Raw genomic sequence first — 16552 nt, 5'->3', positions numbered from 1 at the left:
AGCAGTTTCAGGGTCTGTGTCAAGTTTCAGGTCTTTCTACTAATGTCTTTATACTTTATTGGGCCTCAGAGGTGCTTTACCCTCTGTGCCCCAGAGTGTGAGATCTCTGATCTCTGCATTCCTGGGTGTTGAGTTCCCTGTTCCCAGGGGTGAGGTAGCTCCTGTTGGGAGAGTCTCAGTCCCAGGGTATGAGGTCTCTGACTTACCAGGGGTCTGTTTCCAGGGTTTGAGGTCTCTTGAGTGGTTTGGGGTTCTGTTACTAATGACATCTCTTGGGTGGTTTTTTTTTTTGGTGGGGAGGGTCTTTGTCCAGGATGTTATACTTCTGAGCTGGGTGTGGGGGTGCATTCGTGTCCTAGAGTGTAATGTTTGTTAACTCTGAGCATTTTGGCATTGTATGTCTGATAGGTGAGGTCTCTGGCCTGTTTGTGGGTCTGCTTTCCAGATTGTGAGGTTAATGAACTCTTTGAGGGTTTCTGTCCCATTATGGGAGGTGTCAAGCTGTGTGGGCATACATCGCCAGGATGTGCTGTCTCTGAGCTCTTTTTGTGTCTGCCTTCTGGGTTAGAAGTTCACTGGGTTGAAAGCCTGTGTCCACAATGTGACATCCCTAAGCTGTTGTGGGTCTGTGCCCCAGTCTCTTCTGTTTGTGGCAGACTTTGAATAGAATGTGAGGTTTCTTGGCTCTTTGGTGATGTGTCCATTGAGCGTCAGGTATCTGAAATCTTTCTGGATAGGAGTACAAAGTGGGAGTTCCATAAATGGTTTAGAGGTCTGAGTTCAGGGTATTATTTCTGAATCATTTGGAGGTCTGTTGAGAGTGTGAAGATTCTGAGCTGCTCGGGGATGTAACCCTAGGATAGGTTTCTAAGCCGTTTCGTGTCTGCGTCCAGGATATGTGATCTCAGAGCCGTTGGGGGTCTGTATTACACGGTGTGAAGTCTCTGAGCTATGTAGAGGATTTGTATCCACATTTTCAGGTCTCTGAGCTTTTCTGGGAACCACAATGGAAGGCCTCTGAGCGGTTTGGGGATCGGTCTCTGTGTATGAAGGCTCTGAGCTATTTTGGGGAAATCTGCGTCCAGTACATGACAGGACATCTGTGAACAGGAATCTGTATCAAAGGTGCAAGAACTCTGAGCTGGTTTAGGGCCTGTGTTTCAGTGTGTATGATTTCGGGGCTCTCTTGTGTTCAGAGTAGGTCTAAGCGGTCTGGTGGTCTGAGAAGAGGGTGTAAAGGTCTCTGAACTGTCTGTCCATCCTTATCCCAGTTTGGAAGTTCTTTTGAGAAATTGGTGGGTCTTTATCCCTAATTGTGAAGCTTTGTGGAGGTCTGTAATCAGATTTTCAGGTCTTTGAGTTCTTGGGGAATGTGGGTTACAAAGTGTGAGGTCTCTGGGGTTTGGTAGTCTTTCCTAGGATGTCCTGAGTGAACCGTCTAGGGGTCTGTGTCAGAAGGTGTGGGGTCACTGAGCTGTATGTATGTAGATGTTTCCCAGGGCTGGAATTCTTTTTTTTTTTTTAATGTTTATTTTAGAGAGAGAGAGAGAGAGCACAAGCAGGGGAGGGGCAGAAAGAAAGAAGACACAGAATATGAAGCAGCCTCCAGGTACTGAGCTGTCAGCACAGAGCCCTGACAGGGGGCTCGAACTCACAAACCATGAGATCATGACCTAAGCCGAAGTCAAATGCTTAACCAACTTAGCCACCCAGGCATCCCAGGATTGAAATTAACAAGGATCTGTTTCTGGGCTGTGAGACCTCTGTGCTCCTTGGGGTCTGTGTCTAAGGCTTGAGCCTCCGAGTTATTTGTGGTGCTCTGTTCTAGGTAGAGGTCTCTGGGATATTTAGTGCTCTCTTTTCCAGGGTGTCCCTGAGCAATTTGGGGAGGGGGTCTGTGTCCAAGGTTTCAGAATCATTTAGGGATCTGTGCTCTGAGCATGAGGTGTTTGGGCCATCTATGTCCAGGGTGTCACATCTCCACTTTGGGAGCACTGCCCCAGGATGTGAGGTCTCCAACAAAACAGTTTGGGAATTGATCAGGGCGTGAAGTTTCCGAGTGGCTTGGACAGCAGTATCCCAAGTTGTGAGGTCTGGGAAATGTTTGTGCATCTCTATCCCAGAAAGTTGTTCTCTGACGTGTATGGGGTCTGAATCCTAGTGTGCAAGGTGGCATTCGAGGTCCTGGAGCTCTGTGGGAGTCAGTGTCCCACAGTTTCAGTGTAGCCTGAGTTACCTGGGGTGTCTAGATGCGAGCTCTCTGAGCTATTTGGAGATAATCCAGGGTGTGAGGTCTCAGAGGTCTAGGGTCAATATCTGGGTATAAGGTCTATGAGCTGTTTGGAGGCGTGTGTCCTAGGTGCCCTGTGAGGTCTTGGACCCATTTAGGATTCTGTCACCTGTGTGCACAGTCTTCAAATTAGGTATCTGTGTCACAGCATGTGAGGTCTGTGAACAAACCAAAGGGCACTGGCTCACATTCCCGACTGAGGGGTGACGAAAACAAGTTTATCAGGAATGTCATTTCTGTTCTCGGTTTTCTACCCTGGTACCTACAGGCACTCAATAAGTATTTGCAGAAAGTTTCCCCCAGCATGCGTAGACTTTTCTCTTTGAATGCAGTAGGTAGGCTCTGGGTTCAAAGCCTGTAAGAGCAAGGGAGGGTCCACCCCAAATTATATCCTATTTATTTCCACTGTCTTTATTTCTCTTAGTGATTTTTGTTTATGGTAAATGAGAATAGTCCATTTAAACAACAGTGGATTTACTTCACTTTCACAGTATATTTGAAAAATTAAAAGGCAAGCTTATTTTAGGTCACACATTACATGGGTGATGGTGCAAGTGGTACCCTGTAGGGAGCATTGTACCAAATGGCTGCAGTCTGAGGAAAATGTTCCCAGGCACCCCAGCACCCAGCCTCTTGTGCCCCCCACCCCCACCTACACAAGGCCTTCAATCCCCACACCTTGCTTTGTTCAGTCAACGATTTGTTTTATTGATGCCCACCCCAGGCTGGGTAGGGCCAAGGGATATACAACAGGAGAATCAGATTCAGTCCATGCCTGAAGGTCAGTCTGGGGGGCAGGAAGCACGGACACAGACAGACACACAGACACACAGACCTGGCATCTGGTGGCAGGGCACACAGTCTCACGTAGGGGCACTCTGAGCACAGGTAGTCAGGGAAGGCTTCCTAGAGAAGACCTCATGGGGGAAGCAAGGGGGCAAGGCAGCCATCAGAGCCTTTGCCTTCTGTACGTTTGCGGGCAGGTCACTTTTGAGGCCAGCGGACCGAAGGGGAGTGCAGAGGGCTGGGGCTGGCAGAGGCTTCCCTCTCACCTCATCGTACCCTCATGGGTAAACCATGCCCGCCCCACCCCCACTCTTGGCCTGCACTTTGCCTTCTGCCACATGCACCCTTTCCTGGGGTCCACCTCCATAGTTTCCAAGGCTTCCCTGAGACAATCCACGTGGAGCAGGTGCTCTGCCCAGTGCCTGGCACCTCATCAACACCCCATCAATGCACATTTTTGTCCTAAGTGCTATCTATAGCCTAGCTAGGTCTTGGTTCCAGCTCTAAGTAGTCCCAGCAGTCATCACGCCCCAGGTCAGGGCTCCCATTACCCTCCACACTCTCAAGAGCCCCAGGTGCCTTTCTATATGCACTCCCAAGGCGAGTTCAGACCCAGCCCACCTTAAGCACTGGCAAAATCTGGACTGCCTTCCTCTCACTGGTCAGTGGGCCGTGAGCACCCACTTCTCTTCCAGTGGCATAAGAACGTCCATTTCTCAGCTGTGCAACCCTGAAAAAGACCCTAGGACTCTCGGGCACGACACGACCCGGTACAGGAGCATAAGCAGAAACCAGCCGCAGCCCCAGCCCTGGAGATCCCCTTTGTTTCACTAGTACAAAGTTTCTGTGGTAGGGGAAACATCTGGGCTGGGAACTCCAGGCTCCGATGTCCGCCTGCCCTGGGACTGCTTCCCCACACCCTTGGGGCAGTAGGGAGAGAGCCTGCAACAGACCCAAGTTCCAGGCAGAAGCAGGTGCAAAAACAGTTCTATTCTGGGGCTGGGCTGGGACTCATCCCTTGGACTTCCTGGATAGGCCATGATTCTCAGCTGCAAAAAGTCCTGGTGTTCTGAAATTACTTCTGAAGGTGGGTGGGGGTTTGTAAGTGCAACCCACAGATGGGGCTGGGACAGGGAAAAGGGGCTCCTAGAGTCAGTCCTCACCGCAAGCCCACAGGCCCAAGCACGGGGCAGGTGGGGGCAGGTAGAGGCAGGCAGGAGGCCCAGGCAGTCATTCCTCAACAGGAGGGCAGCGGTGGGTAGGTGGGGCAGGCGGCTTTAGGCCCCCACTGTCAGTCTGGTCTCAGACTTCAAAGGGCTAGAAGAGGTATTTGCGGCAGGATTCAGTCCCACACTTGCATTCAATACGGACCCGCTTCTTGGGGGAGCCGGGGAGCCCGGCCAGGCCAAAGTTGGAGTCCATGCGGGTGCTCTCCATGTCCACGGGGTCCACTGTGGAGTCACAGCCAGGGAAGGCAGGGGGGAGGGGACTTGTTAGAAGGCCAAGGTGAAGTGTCCCGCTGCCCTTTTCACCATAAGACCCAGGAATCTTGGGTGCTGGGAGCACATCTGGGATTTGGGTCAGGTGGGGGTTGTGGGGTTGGTGGTCTGGGCTCAGCACTGGTGGTGGATGGGGTGTTCAGGTGTTAGGAAGATGGCTGGAGGTAGGGGTTTTGGAGGGAGGCAGGGGGCTGTCAGGGGGAGGGCCATGTCAGACAGAAGTCAGGAATGGTCACCTAGACGTCCAGAGGGACATCTGAACTCTCCTGTCAAAGATCTCCCCCCACCCCTTGAGTGTCTCCGAGGTGGCTAGCTTGTCAAGAAGGGGACTGGTTGGAGACCCCAAGAGTGTCCAGATGCTTGGAATGAGCAAGGCCAAGGGGGTTAGGAGTGGGGAGGGTTGGGTGACTGGGGAAATTCAGATGAGTCAGGAGGAATATATGAACTCTCGAGCCAAACATCCTCCCCAGGAGTCTTTAGGAAAAGTCTGTATGAGTGTCTCAGGGTTGGGGTCCAGGGATTGGAAATGAGGGGACCCCCGAAAGGTAGGCAGAGGTCCAGGAATCCAGATGGGAGGCTGGGAGTCAGGAAGAGCATCTTAAAGCTCCTTGGGGAGGGGTCCTTGTGTCCCATGTCATTGTATGCCCCTGCCCCCAGTCCCTTGCCACCCCCACCTTGCATGTTGTAATCAAAGGTGAGCTCCTCGCCTGCCCGGATGGTTCTTGTGGCAAAGAAAGCGATGCGGGGCAGTCGCTCATCAAGGTTGTCTATGAAGACGTTGTACACCTGGAGGTTGGGGTCACACTAGGCGAAAAAGAACAGCGGGAGGGTGAGGAGGGGCCCCAGCCTGCTCCTCCCGACCCCCGCCCGCCTGCGGGGTACCCACACTGTGGTTGACAAAGTGGGAGATGTTGCCATAATAGGCTGCATCCACGGTGTACACATCCTCCACGTAGTCCAGGTCGAAGAGGTAGGTGGCGCCCTGGCGGTCGTAGATCTGGCCCCGCCGCTCCGCCTCCTCTGAGGTAATGATCTGGGGAGAGGGCCGTGGGGGAGGGGAGAATGGCCAAGAAGGCTCAGGAAAACCAGCACAGCTCCTGACCCCCAGCCTGGCCCCCCCTGGGCCAGGAGAACAAGTGAGCAGAGCTGTGGCTGGCTCAGCAGGGGTAGCAGGTATGGACACATGGGGGGGAGGGGCTGTGATACAGAGGGTCTGTGAGCCCCCGAGAAGGGAGCTGGGCCTCAGCTGCCCACCACCCATCCCTCCTCAGGCCTCTGGATGGCATGGTGTCTCTCAATGGTGGACAGAGGCTGGCCACAAGGTCCAGGAGTGAGACAAAGAGACCCATAGTGAGATACGCTAAGCAGATAAAAGGCAAGAAAAGGACCCAGGGCTCACAGAGAGGTGTGGGCGAGTGGGAGAGAAAGAGAGAGGCTGCAAGAGAAGAGAGCCTGAGGTGCTGTGAGACCCAGCACAAGAGAAGGCACCAGCGCTGGGCTGCGAACAAGGAGGAGCGGAGGACATGGAAAGGAAAAAGTGGCCTGGACCAGTGGGAAAGGGAGATGGAATGAATGGAAAGGAGACTCAGACAAGAGAGCTCAAGGCAGAGACTTAGACAGAATCTTAACACTAAAGACCCTGGTCCAGAGAGAAGATCAAGACCCCTGTTGAGAGTATAAGATAAGATAGCAAGAAAGAAGCAGAGGCCAGAATCTCAGAGGCAGAAGGTGTAAGAAAGGAGGCAAGAACACGGGAAAGAGACCCTCCTTCTGCCCTGATGCTGCACAGTGCCAGCAGCCAGGATCTAAGACAGCAGTGGGCATTTCCTCCTCCCCATATGGGTCCCTGGATGTCCTGGAAAGCCCCCGCCTCTCCGCCCCTCGTGTTCCCTCCTCCACCCCCAGCCAACCACAGCCTTGCCTTCTGGTAATTCCCAGGCACAGTCAACCATGCCTGACTCTGGGTGAGGGTCTTGTGGACCCCAAGACTTCCTGCTCCTCAGCCTAGGTTGCCTCCAGACTGGGGCAGATCTCATTCTCCACCCCTGGGCTTCCAGCTACCTCTGCGAACCCCTCAGAGACAAGTGCCCGCACAGCACAAAGCAGAAACACCATGAGTACCCTTTATTTTTACTCTGCTTTCTAGCCCAGTAACCTATCCTCAGTCCTGCGGAGGTCCTAAAAGCAACTCTAACATTCTCTTCCCCCCACACCCTTTCTTCCCCCCTCCCTTCATCAGAGACCCACTAGCCACCACCACCCCTGCCACTTGACACAAACCCAAAGCTGCCCTGGCTTCCTTCCTTGCTCGCCCTCATGCCAGCCATGACCATCCCCTTCCTACTTCCAGTCCTCACCACCCTCCACTTTTGCCAGCCAGGATGGCTGCACTGGTGTCCGGTCTCCTCCCTGCCTCTTACACCAGCACCTCCAGCCTCTGCTCTGATCCAATTCCTAATCAACACCTTGAGAAGACCAGGGTCTACCCCTCGGGCCACAGTGCTCACTGCCCTGCACTCAAGCTCCATTCTGAGGAACCTGCCTCCCTGACACTCCCAATTTGTGCTGGTTTGTTCACTCATTCATTCGGTGCATTTTTTTATGAGGCCTATCCCATGCCTGGTCCCAGTACTCAGGGGCCAGTGTCTGCAGGGAGAGAGACAGGGACCAGGCTGGGCCCCTGTTGGGAGTCACAGTTGGGTTAGGGGAGACACAGGAACCAGGCTTGGTCCTGGCCCTCAGGGCTCACAGTCTGGTAAAACAGAAATGGATTTGGATACCTGCAGTGCATGATGCTGATCGGAAAACACGGTGCTTAGGATTCCCAGGGCAGTAAAAAAGCAATACACCATCTAAAGCAAGCTACAGGTCAGAAAAGGGCTTTGACACCAGGTTGAAGAGCAGGGACTCTCTCCTGAGGGATGCAGTAGGAGCCACAGAAGTGTTCTGAGGAGGAGTTCATCAGGGTCAGTCTCCCTTCACCTCCTGAGAACACATACTCTTTCCTTGTGGAGTCAGCACAACAGACGTGACTTCTCTGCAGTATTCTGGAACCTCCCAATCCCCAGTCGCTGTGAGAAAGCTGCTGCCTCCCCGAAGCTCTCTGAAGCCCTGGGACTGAAGGGCAGCCTCTGCTGGCTCACAAGCATGCTGGGTGGTGTCCGAGCCAGCTATTTCCATTCCACATCCTCCCTGGTCTCCATCTTCCCGCCTGTTCTGCCTCTACCTGCTCGCCGAGTCTCACCAAGAGTGAGTCACAGGGTGAGCCCTCCAGGGCACAAACGGCTCCTTCTTGGTCTTCTTTCTTTCCAATCCCACTCTGTAAGGGCGGGTGTACCCTGAAAATTCGGAAACAGAGCAGGCCATGTCCCTGCTCCCTAGCAGCTCTCCAGAATGACTGGGGAAGACAGATGGGCTATAAGCTAGCAGCCTGGGAAGGGTGTTGACGGTGAACAGTAACCAGAAGACTTAGAGTCTGGTCACTGCTCTGTCCCCATCTGGATATGGGATCCTGAATGTTCTCTCCTTCTGCCTGTTTCCTCAGCCAAAACAAACAAACAACAACAACAACAACAAAAAACCCACAACCCTTCACCAGGTCTGGCAGCACACCAACTTTAGACACTTGGACTTTCTTTTTTACCTATTAGCCTGATGACTCTGAGCACGTTACTATACCTCTCTGGGCCTCAGTTCTCATCTGTAGAATGGGGGCGACAATGACAATAATCCCAACTGACAGGAGCTATTACTGTAAATATCCAATGCAATCAGGGTCATGAAAGAGGCTTCACTTTTTGCTTTAGTTAGGACACGGAGCAATGTTAGGAATGGCTGAGTAGTGATTTTGTCCGAATCTAACATGCTCCCTTATTTTATGTGCCCTTTCCCAAGAAAGGAAAAACAGCTAATTAAATGATGCGCCATCATTTAATTAAAATAATTGAGACTCATCTTCATTTCAGCGTCGTTAAAATATGAAGAGAATTCAGGTTTCAGAATGGATAAAATGGGCTGTTGTTCTCTTCTGGGTGAGGGTGGGGATGTTCGGACAGAATGTGGAAGGGTGCGAAGGCAAGGAAGGGCAGCTCACGTATGTGGAGGGGCTGTTGGTGCAGAGACGGGAGAGTGAATGTTATGTCCAGAGCGTAGAAGGATAGCGTGGTGAACAGGTATGGGGTGCATGCCCTCCATTACAGGACATCAGGTAGGGTCTGGGACAGCACCATGGAACGGAGTAAGTTAATAGTTCTACAATGAAATTCACGAATATTCACCCCAAGTGGGATAAATAAACTACAAATAGGTCCCTATCAGGTCTGGTTGGGTTTTATAGCCAGATGGGTTACAAAAAACTTTGGGGTTTCTGAGCATTTGGGATTTTCTGGATTTTGGACTGTAATGGCTAACACATATTGAAGGCTTACTATTAGAGGGCTTCCTCCAAGCGCTGCACACATCATAACTTATTTCAATCTTATAACAAGTGAATGACGTGGCTGCTACTATCACCCCCATTCTACAGACTGGGAAACAAACACAAAGAGGGTAAGTGACTGCTGCTGAGTGGTGGAGCTAGGCTCCAACCTCAGGCAGTCGGGCTCCAGGGCCCTGCCCCCCGCCCCCAACCATCTGGCTGTGTTGCCTCCTTACAGGGGATGCACAAAGAGGAGTTTGGCAGTGTTTGGGGGCCTGTAGTGCCATCAGGAAGCCCCACAGCTCTGAGAGGTCAGAAGGGGGCCTGGAAGTCACAGAATGTGGCAGGAAGGAGGCCAAGAAATAGCTTGAGGAGAGTGTGTGGAGTGGGAAGAGTGGGGACTGAGGTGAGAAGCCCCGGAAGCCCCAGTGTTTATAGCATGGAACAGTAGACACGAAGAAAGAGCAGCCAGAACAGCATCCTGACCAGGGGACTCTGGGGTGCCTGGGGACTGTGGACTCTCCCTCCTCTTCACTTGTCAGGATCCTCTGTTATAAAGAACTTTTCCTCAAGATTGTCAGTACAGCGAGGCTGGAGACACTCCCTTCTCTGAACTGTCAGGTTCCTGTGGGGGCTGGATACCTCCTCCTCCAGACTGTCAGGGGCTCTGGAGTGTACACACATATTTCTTCAGAATGGTGACATCCCTCTAGGCTGTTAACATCTCCTCTACACTGTAGCATCCCTCCGAGGTCTGGACATCTCCTCCAGAGTGTAAGGACACTGAGGATGTGGACATTTCTTCCAGGCTGCCAGAGTTCTCTTACGTATAAACCTGACCTCCTTTAGGCTGTCCTGATCCCTCTGGGGTGAGGACACTTCTTTTTCCTGTCAGGACAGTATGGGTGTGGACACTTCCTAAGTTGGACCACCAAGGTTCTCGGGAGTGTGGAGAGCTTGCTCTCTTCCTCCTGGTCACTCTGGGACATAGACCTCTCTTCCTGCAAATTGTCAGGACCCCCACCCCAGACTGTCAGGAACCCTCTAGGGTGTGGCCACCTCCTCCTCCCCCAAGACTGTTAGGTCCTTTGATGTGTGGACATTTCTTTCACCAGACCATCAGGATTATCTGGGTGTGGACTTCCTGTCTAGACTATCAGGGTCCTCTCTGCAGTGTAGACTGCTCTGCCTCTAGGTCATCTCTGCCCCCTGGAGCTATGACTCTATAGTTCATCACTGGAAGCCTCTCCCCTCCACCAGGGTCATTACTATAGTGTGGACACCCTTAGGTGTGTGTCCCTTCCCAACCATATCACACCCCTAAGAGACCTGTGTAAACAGGAAGATATTTGGGTTGTCACCATGACAGCACACACATGGATTTAAATGGTCAAAACCCAGGGATGTTAAATGTTCCCCAATGCAGGAGATGGTCCTACATAAAAAGAACGGCTCCACCCCCAAATGCCCACCGCGTTTTACCTTAGAACATGACACCTGCTGTTATAGACCCTTGCCAGTTACTCGAACTCCTTTTGTTTTCCACCTGGGTACATAGCTAAATCACACTTCCCAGCCTCCCTTGCACCAAGGTTGAAGCCAGTGACTCAGTTCCAGGCAGTGGGTGTGGGCAGAAGTGATGGGTACCATGTCCAAGCCTGGACCATTAGCAACCTCTCCTTCCACCCTCTCAGCCCACTTGCCAGCAATGCTGAGTGAGGATCAGGGGTGGCTCCAAGGCTTGAATGCACAGCAAAAACACAAGAGGGAAGGAGCCTAGGTGGCCACACCACTGTACAGAAAGATACTACCCAAATACCCATGATGGACTGTTATAGGAGCAAACAGACTTCTAGTGTGTAAAGTCACTAAGATCTGAGGGTTGTTTGGTGTATCGGTTAGCCTGCCTAATACAGCTGACCCTTGAATAACACAGGTTTGAACCCTGTGGGTCCACTTACATGCAGATTCTGACAAATAGTGTAGTACCGTAAAGGTTACTTCTTCCGTTGTAAGAATACAGTATATAATACACGTAACTTATAAAATATGTATTAGTCAACTGTTTATGTTATAGGTGAGGTCAACAGTAGGCTGGCTATTAGTAGTGAAGTTTCTGGGGAGTAAAAGTCACATGCAAATTTGACTACATGTGCTGGGCGCCCCTAACCTCCCCCTCGCCCCCCCTCCCCTGTGTTGTTCCAGGGTCAACTGTATACACAGGCTTTCCCCAGTGTCCCGCAAGTCTGGAGAAAGAGGCAGCCAACATAAGGCATGTCTACATCCTACTCCAGAGTGATCGTGTTCCTTTGGGCAGATTAGTCAAAGGTGCTCCTCCTGGTTAGACACTGCTTGGCGGTAAGCTGGACCCTTGTGAAATGAGAAATAGTGCCTTTTTGGGTGATGCAACCTTGTGCAGACCACAATGCCTGTTAAAAGGAACACTGCTTGGATTTCAGTTCCCACTTTCCTCGTTGCTAGGTACCCTTAGGAGGTTAAACCCAGTCCAGAAGTACTTCAATGTGCTTTCAACTACCAGCTTGAAATACGTGCCCCTGCCAGGGTGTCCCTATCACACTCAGGTTAAACACCCCCACCTTTCCCTGGACAGGAAAAGCAGGGAAGTCACAGGCACACAGTGAGGCGAGCTGGGCACACACAATGGGAACACATGGTGGGAAGAGCTACACACGCGCGCATACCACACCAGGTCCCGTCTCCCTACCTCTCCCACGTACTCCATGACGAAGCTGTTCTTGCGGATCTTCTCCAGCGTGCGGACACCCCAGCCACGCCCATCATCCGTGCGGAAGATGCAGAGGTCATAGCGGATGCCTTTCTGTACCACGCGGTTGGGGCAGTCATAGCCGCAGCGGCAGCGGGAGTTGCACTCGTAGATGGGCAGCCCGGCGCGCAGCCGCACCTGACCCTGGTCATTATAGGCAAACTTGTGCAGTGATGCCCCAGGGCAGCAGCCTCCAGCGGGTGCCCACAGACAGTCCTGGCACTCACAACCCACTGCCACCTGGTTGAGGGTGATGCCCTCACCCACACGGTACTCGTTGATGTATACGAAAGCCCGCGGGGGGCCGTCCAGGTCCACCTCGTTCTCCACCGTGATGCGTCCCAGGTGGCTGCGTTTGGCATTGAGCTCCTGCTCCCAGCGCCGGAGCGCCCGCCTCTGCTTGGCCTTCTGTACCAGGTAGTTGGCCAAGCTTGGGTCCAGGTGCCGAGGTGGCTTTGACCGTTGGTGCCGCCGGAGCAGCTCCCTTTCTAAGTCCTTGTGGAACTGCTTGAGAATGCGCACACACTTGAGATTCTGCCGTGGCTCCCAGGTGCTCTCTGAGTCTGGGTATCCACGCCATTTTACCAGGTAATACTCTTGTTCCTGTTGGGGGACCAGGGGATGGAGGGGGGCACCATAAGTGGCAAAACCCTTGGACCAGCACTCCTGGGACTGACATCCCAAAACCAGTGGAGAGCACCCAAACCATCCCCTCATCTCTTCTGGAATGACTCCATGCAGTGGTTAAAAAGCACGGGCTCTAGGGGTGCCTGGGTGGCTCAGTTGAGCAGCTGACTCTTGATTTCGGCTCAGGTCACGATCCCAGGGTCAAGGGATTGAGCCCTCTGTCAGGCTGCGCCAGGAGCATGGCACTTGCTTGAGATTCTCTCTGTCTTGGTCTCTGTCTCTCTCTCTCCTCTACACCCCACCCCGCCATATAAAGAAAAAAACATGGGCTCTAGACTGAGTATCCCTAGGTTCAAATCCCATTCTCCCCCTTATTATTGCCCAAATTTCAAGTTTTAATTTAACCTGCTTCCTCTTCTCTCTTTCCTCTCATCAGCTCCCTCCCTCTAGCTGTTCAGGCCCCAACTCTTGGGAGTCATGACTGACTTCTCACTCCCACATCCACCCTCAGTAACCCTGTCAGCTCACCTTCACACTACATCCAGAATCCGACCACTTCAAACCATCGTCACTGCCACCAGTGTCAACCCTTGCCTGGATTGCGGTAGTATCCTCCTCACTGGCCCCCCCACCAGGTCTACCCTGGCCCCTACAGTCCATTCCCCACTCAGCAGCCAGAGGGATCTTTTCTTGCAGAGAGGCAGCTATACGATACTGTTTAACTACACAGATTCTACAGTCAGACCCTCAATCTGCTGCTCCCTGGCTGTGTGGCCTTAGGCAAGTTATTTAACTGTGCTGGGCCTCAGTTTCCTCATCTATAAATAAGAAAAAAAGCTAACATTTTTACAGTATTCAGTATGTAATAGGTACTGTTCTAACCAGTTTAATCCTCATAACTCTATAGGAGCTAGACATGGATAGTCATCATCTCCACTTTACAGATGAGGAAAATGAACCACAGAGAATCTGTGTAAGTATCCTGGGGTTACAGGGCCAAAACCTGAACCCAAGCATGCTGGCTCCACTCTTTATCCTGCCATTACCTCCTCTGGCACTGGTAATAGTTCCCATTTTGCATTGTTGTTGGGAGGATTAAAGCAGTTTCTGAGAGGAAGTGCCCAGCCCACTCAAAGTGCTCAATAACCACTAGCTATCATCATCTCTAGTCCTGGACTCAGCATCTCAATCTTTGGTCTGTATTCCTGTGGAAGTGGCAAGAGAGACTTATTTATTTGGGGATTCATTCTGGCTCCTGCCTCCCTGAGGAAGCCACTTAGTTTCCTCACCTGTAAAACAAGGATGATCTAAGAAGGCCTACTAATCCTAATTTTTTAAGATCAGAGGAGAAAACTCCCTTTGGAAACAGATGCAGGCAGTGGGGAGCAAGGGGGCAGTAAGCCAGCTTCCTTGACACACCCCTGCCCTGGCCATGGTCACCCCAGACTCACGCGGATCTTTTTGTAATCACACAGGTACTCGACTTCAAAGTCATAGAGATTCCTCTTGGAGATGCCGAGGGCAGGGCAGGAGAGCTTGGCCAGGCGACACAGGTCCTGTAGCTGATTCCAAGAAGACTTGCAACACACACTGCAGCCTAGAACAAGGAGGCCAGAAAGAACTTACTGGGCATCCTGGTGAAGCCAGGGATCAAAGGGGACCTCAAATCCTCTTTGGAACTTCTGAGTGAGATTTCATCCACAGGCTTTACCAATGCTAAGACCCTTCTACCACGAAATTGTGCCACTTCCTTCAAACCCCAGTGCTCATTCCAAAGCTACCCCTAGTACAGCAGACCTCAAAGCAGACCTGCTGCAGGGATTGTTCCGTACTGTTCCTAAAACTGCCCGCAAACCTGCCTTGGGTTCAGGACCTAATCATCCCTCTCCCCACTTAGCAAAATAAAGAGAACAATCCCCCACCTCAGTAGGGTGCATTGCCCCAAGGGAATGGGTGGGGATGGGATTACAACCTCTAGGCACCAAACAAAAGCTTAACTGGAAAGACTGGTCGGGGATCCCTTATCTGAAACTCCTGGAGCTAGAGGTGTTTAGGAATTCAGATTTTCTTGGATTTTTACAAATGTAGTTTTAGGTATACCCCATACATTACCTAACACCCTCTGTGTGGTCAGGGACATCAATCCACAAACATATTAATAGTTCTGCAGCAATAATCAGAATTTTCACATTAAATAGGAGAAATAAAGAGGCAAGACAGTCCCACTTTACAATCCAGTTTTGCCACCAAATTTAAGTTTTCAGGGCTTTTTTAGATTTCAGGATTATGAATAAGAGATTGCGGAGTGGTATTAGATTTCAGGAAGCTTCCTTGAATGATTAGTCTGGGTGCCTTAAACTTACAAGGTACATTTTTTCCCACGGCATTTTGATGGTCTGTCTCATCTACATTTCTCTGAAGGGTAAAGCTCACCCAAAGGAGTATGCTCTGAATTCAGGAACCAGCAGAACAGTACAGGTTATTGACAATTCATTAAATATAACTGGAATGTTTCTGGGGTTGCCAGAAATTTTCAAGACATGGATTTAAAAAAAAAAAAAGGGCTTCTGATTCAAGGCACAATGTGCTTTAGAAGCCATTTTATCAAATCGTTTCACAGGAACATTTATTCTAAATGCAGTCAGCCCTCATCCTATTATTATTCTCTACCTCCCATTACGAAAACCAAACATTTGAAGTCATAACGAAATACTATAGACGTCACCCTGAAAATGTACAAGAGCTTTGCAAAATTATTTCGTGTGCACATCCCCCCCCTCCACTTAGGCAGGCCTAGTGGAGACTCAAGCCTGTGCCCACGCTTTCCTCTCCTCCCTATGATGACTCTCCCTTTCAACCCCCTTAACTTGCATTTGAAACCCCACTGAAGCGGTCCCAAGTAACATCTCCAGCAGCTGGCTCCGCACAGACCACAGGTGGATTCCTACCCCTCAGACGTCCCCCTCACACTGTGGACCCCATCCTCCCCGCAGCTCTCCTCACCCAGAGGAGCCCACCCTCCCCAACATACTGGAAAAGTCACCCCTCTTTCCCTGCACACGAGGGAGTCCAGCTCTTCTATTAGAGAAGCCCCCTTCCCCTCTTCCTGGGGGAGTCTTCGCTACAGCAAACCCTTCCCCCATCACGCTGAAAAAAGATACCCTCTCCCTGAAGAGTCCCCTGTCCCCTCACTCTGAAAAGGAGGTCCGTCCCCTTCCCTTCCCTCCCCTTCCGGCGTCTCGCGTGGACACCAACCGGGTAACGGTCACCGGCGGCCGATTTTCCCGCGCGCGGGCGCGGCCTCCCCGACAAGCCCCCGCGCGTGCGCGCGCCGACTGGTCGCGATCAGAGGCGCGCGCCCCCCTCCCGCGTCCCCACTTAGCCCCGCGCCCGCCGCGTTCCGAGGCACGCGCCCCCTCCCCTCAGCCCCGCCCAGCCCCGCGCGCCAGGCCCGGGCTCCCTGAGCCCCATCCTTTCTGCGCCAGGCTTCCGGCTCCCGGCTCCGTGGCCTCGGACGCCGGGGCCCCGAGCCCGCGACGCCACCCCTCCAGCCCACCCGGCCCGGCCAGCAGGCCCGCGCCGCTGCCGCCACTGCTTCACCTTTTAAATTTTCCGCCATCTTTCCCCACGGCTAACGACATTCGGGCCTAACCGGCCTCGCGAGAAGAGAGCTCGCGCGGGCGTGGCCGAGAACACGCAGCCTATTGGCCGCGCGGCGCCGCGAGCAGCGCCCGCGCGGACCAACCGGCGAGCCGTGACCGGACCCCTCCCCGCCACCCCGCTCGGTCCCGGAGGCGGGTGCTCGCCAGAGCTTTCCCAGAGTGCGTCTGGGCGGTGGCGGCGGCGGCGGCAACTGAGTTCGCCGGAGGCCCTGCCCGTACGCAGGCCTATTACGTCGTCAGCCAATCACGTTGTCAGCCCGCCGTACGGGGGATTCTCTGTCCTGTCAGACCCCCAATTACCACCGTCAGTCAGTCGTCACCACATTTTAACCCAAAGCAGGCCGTGACTCTCAAGATGGACTGTCGCCACGGACAGTCCCCAGACTCGAATCAGACAATGGGCCCATCACCGCAGAGAACTGTTTAGACTCCGCCACCACCACCCCGCCTTCACGCTGTCTACCAGTCAACAGCAGCAGCATCCAT

The 16552-nt window shown here is 52.6% G+C and overlaps 1 protein-coding gene across 2 annotated transcripts; it reads right to left on the bottom strand.

Moving 5' to 3' along the window:
• Positions 1–2973: 2973 nt before the first annotated feature.
• Positions 2974–16151, bottom strand: SUV39H1 (SUV39H1 histone lysine methyltransferase). Of its 2 annotated transcripts, none has more exons than XM_047844472.1 (6): positions 16005–16151; positions 13856–14001; positions 11718–12380; positions 5462–5608; positions 5250–5379; positions 2974–4527 (listed from the first exon to the last, which is right to left on the bottom strand). In XM_047844472.1, exons 1-6 carry the CDS (start codon positions 16021–16023, stop codon positions 4394–4396), a joined length of 1239 nt encoding a protein of 412 aa, XP_047700428.1. In that variant the 5' UTR covers positions 16024–16151; the 3' UTR covers positions 2974–4393. The 2 variants fall into 2 exon arrangements, with proteins under 2 accessions (XP_047700428.1, XP_047700427.1); XM_047844471.1 differs by lacking the exon at positions 16005–16151 and adding an exon at positions 15436–15549.
• Between the last annotated feature and the right edge of the window lie 401 nt (positions 16152–16552).

The sequence above is a fragment of the Prionailurus viverrinus genome, chromosome X, assembly GCF_022837055.1.
Source record: "Prionailurus viverrinus isolate Anna chromosome X, UM_Priviv_1.0, whole genome shotgun sequence".
NCBI classification, from domain to species: Eukaryota; Metazoa; Chordata; class Mammalia; order Carnivora; family Felidae; genus Prionailurus; species Prionailurus viverrinus.
Note: the sequence above shows the minus strand (reverse complement) of the source record. Positions and strands in the feature narration are given on the sequence as shown.

Bases quoted from the DNA above. Each gene is read 5' to 3' on its own strand.
- SUV39H1 (XM_047844471.1), bottom strand. From the start codon at position 15,547: ATGGGGGAAGGGTTTGCTGTAGCGAAGACTCCCCCAGGAAGAGGGGAA. The intron at 5,380-5,461 runs GTGGGTACCCCG...TTTTTCGCCTAG, and splicing joins CCCACTTTGTCAACCACAGT to TGTGACCCCAACCTCCAGGT. The intron at 4,528-5,249 runs GTGGGGGTGGCA...GTGACTCCACAG, and splicing joins CTTTGATTACAACATGCAAG to TGGACCCCGTGGACATGGAG.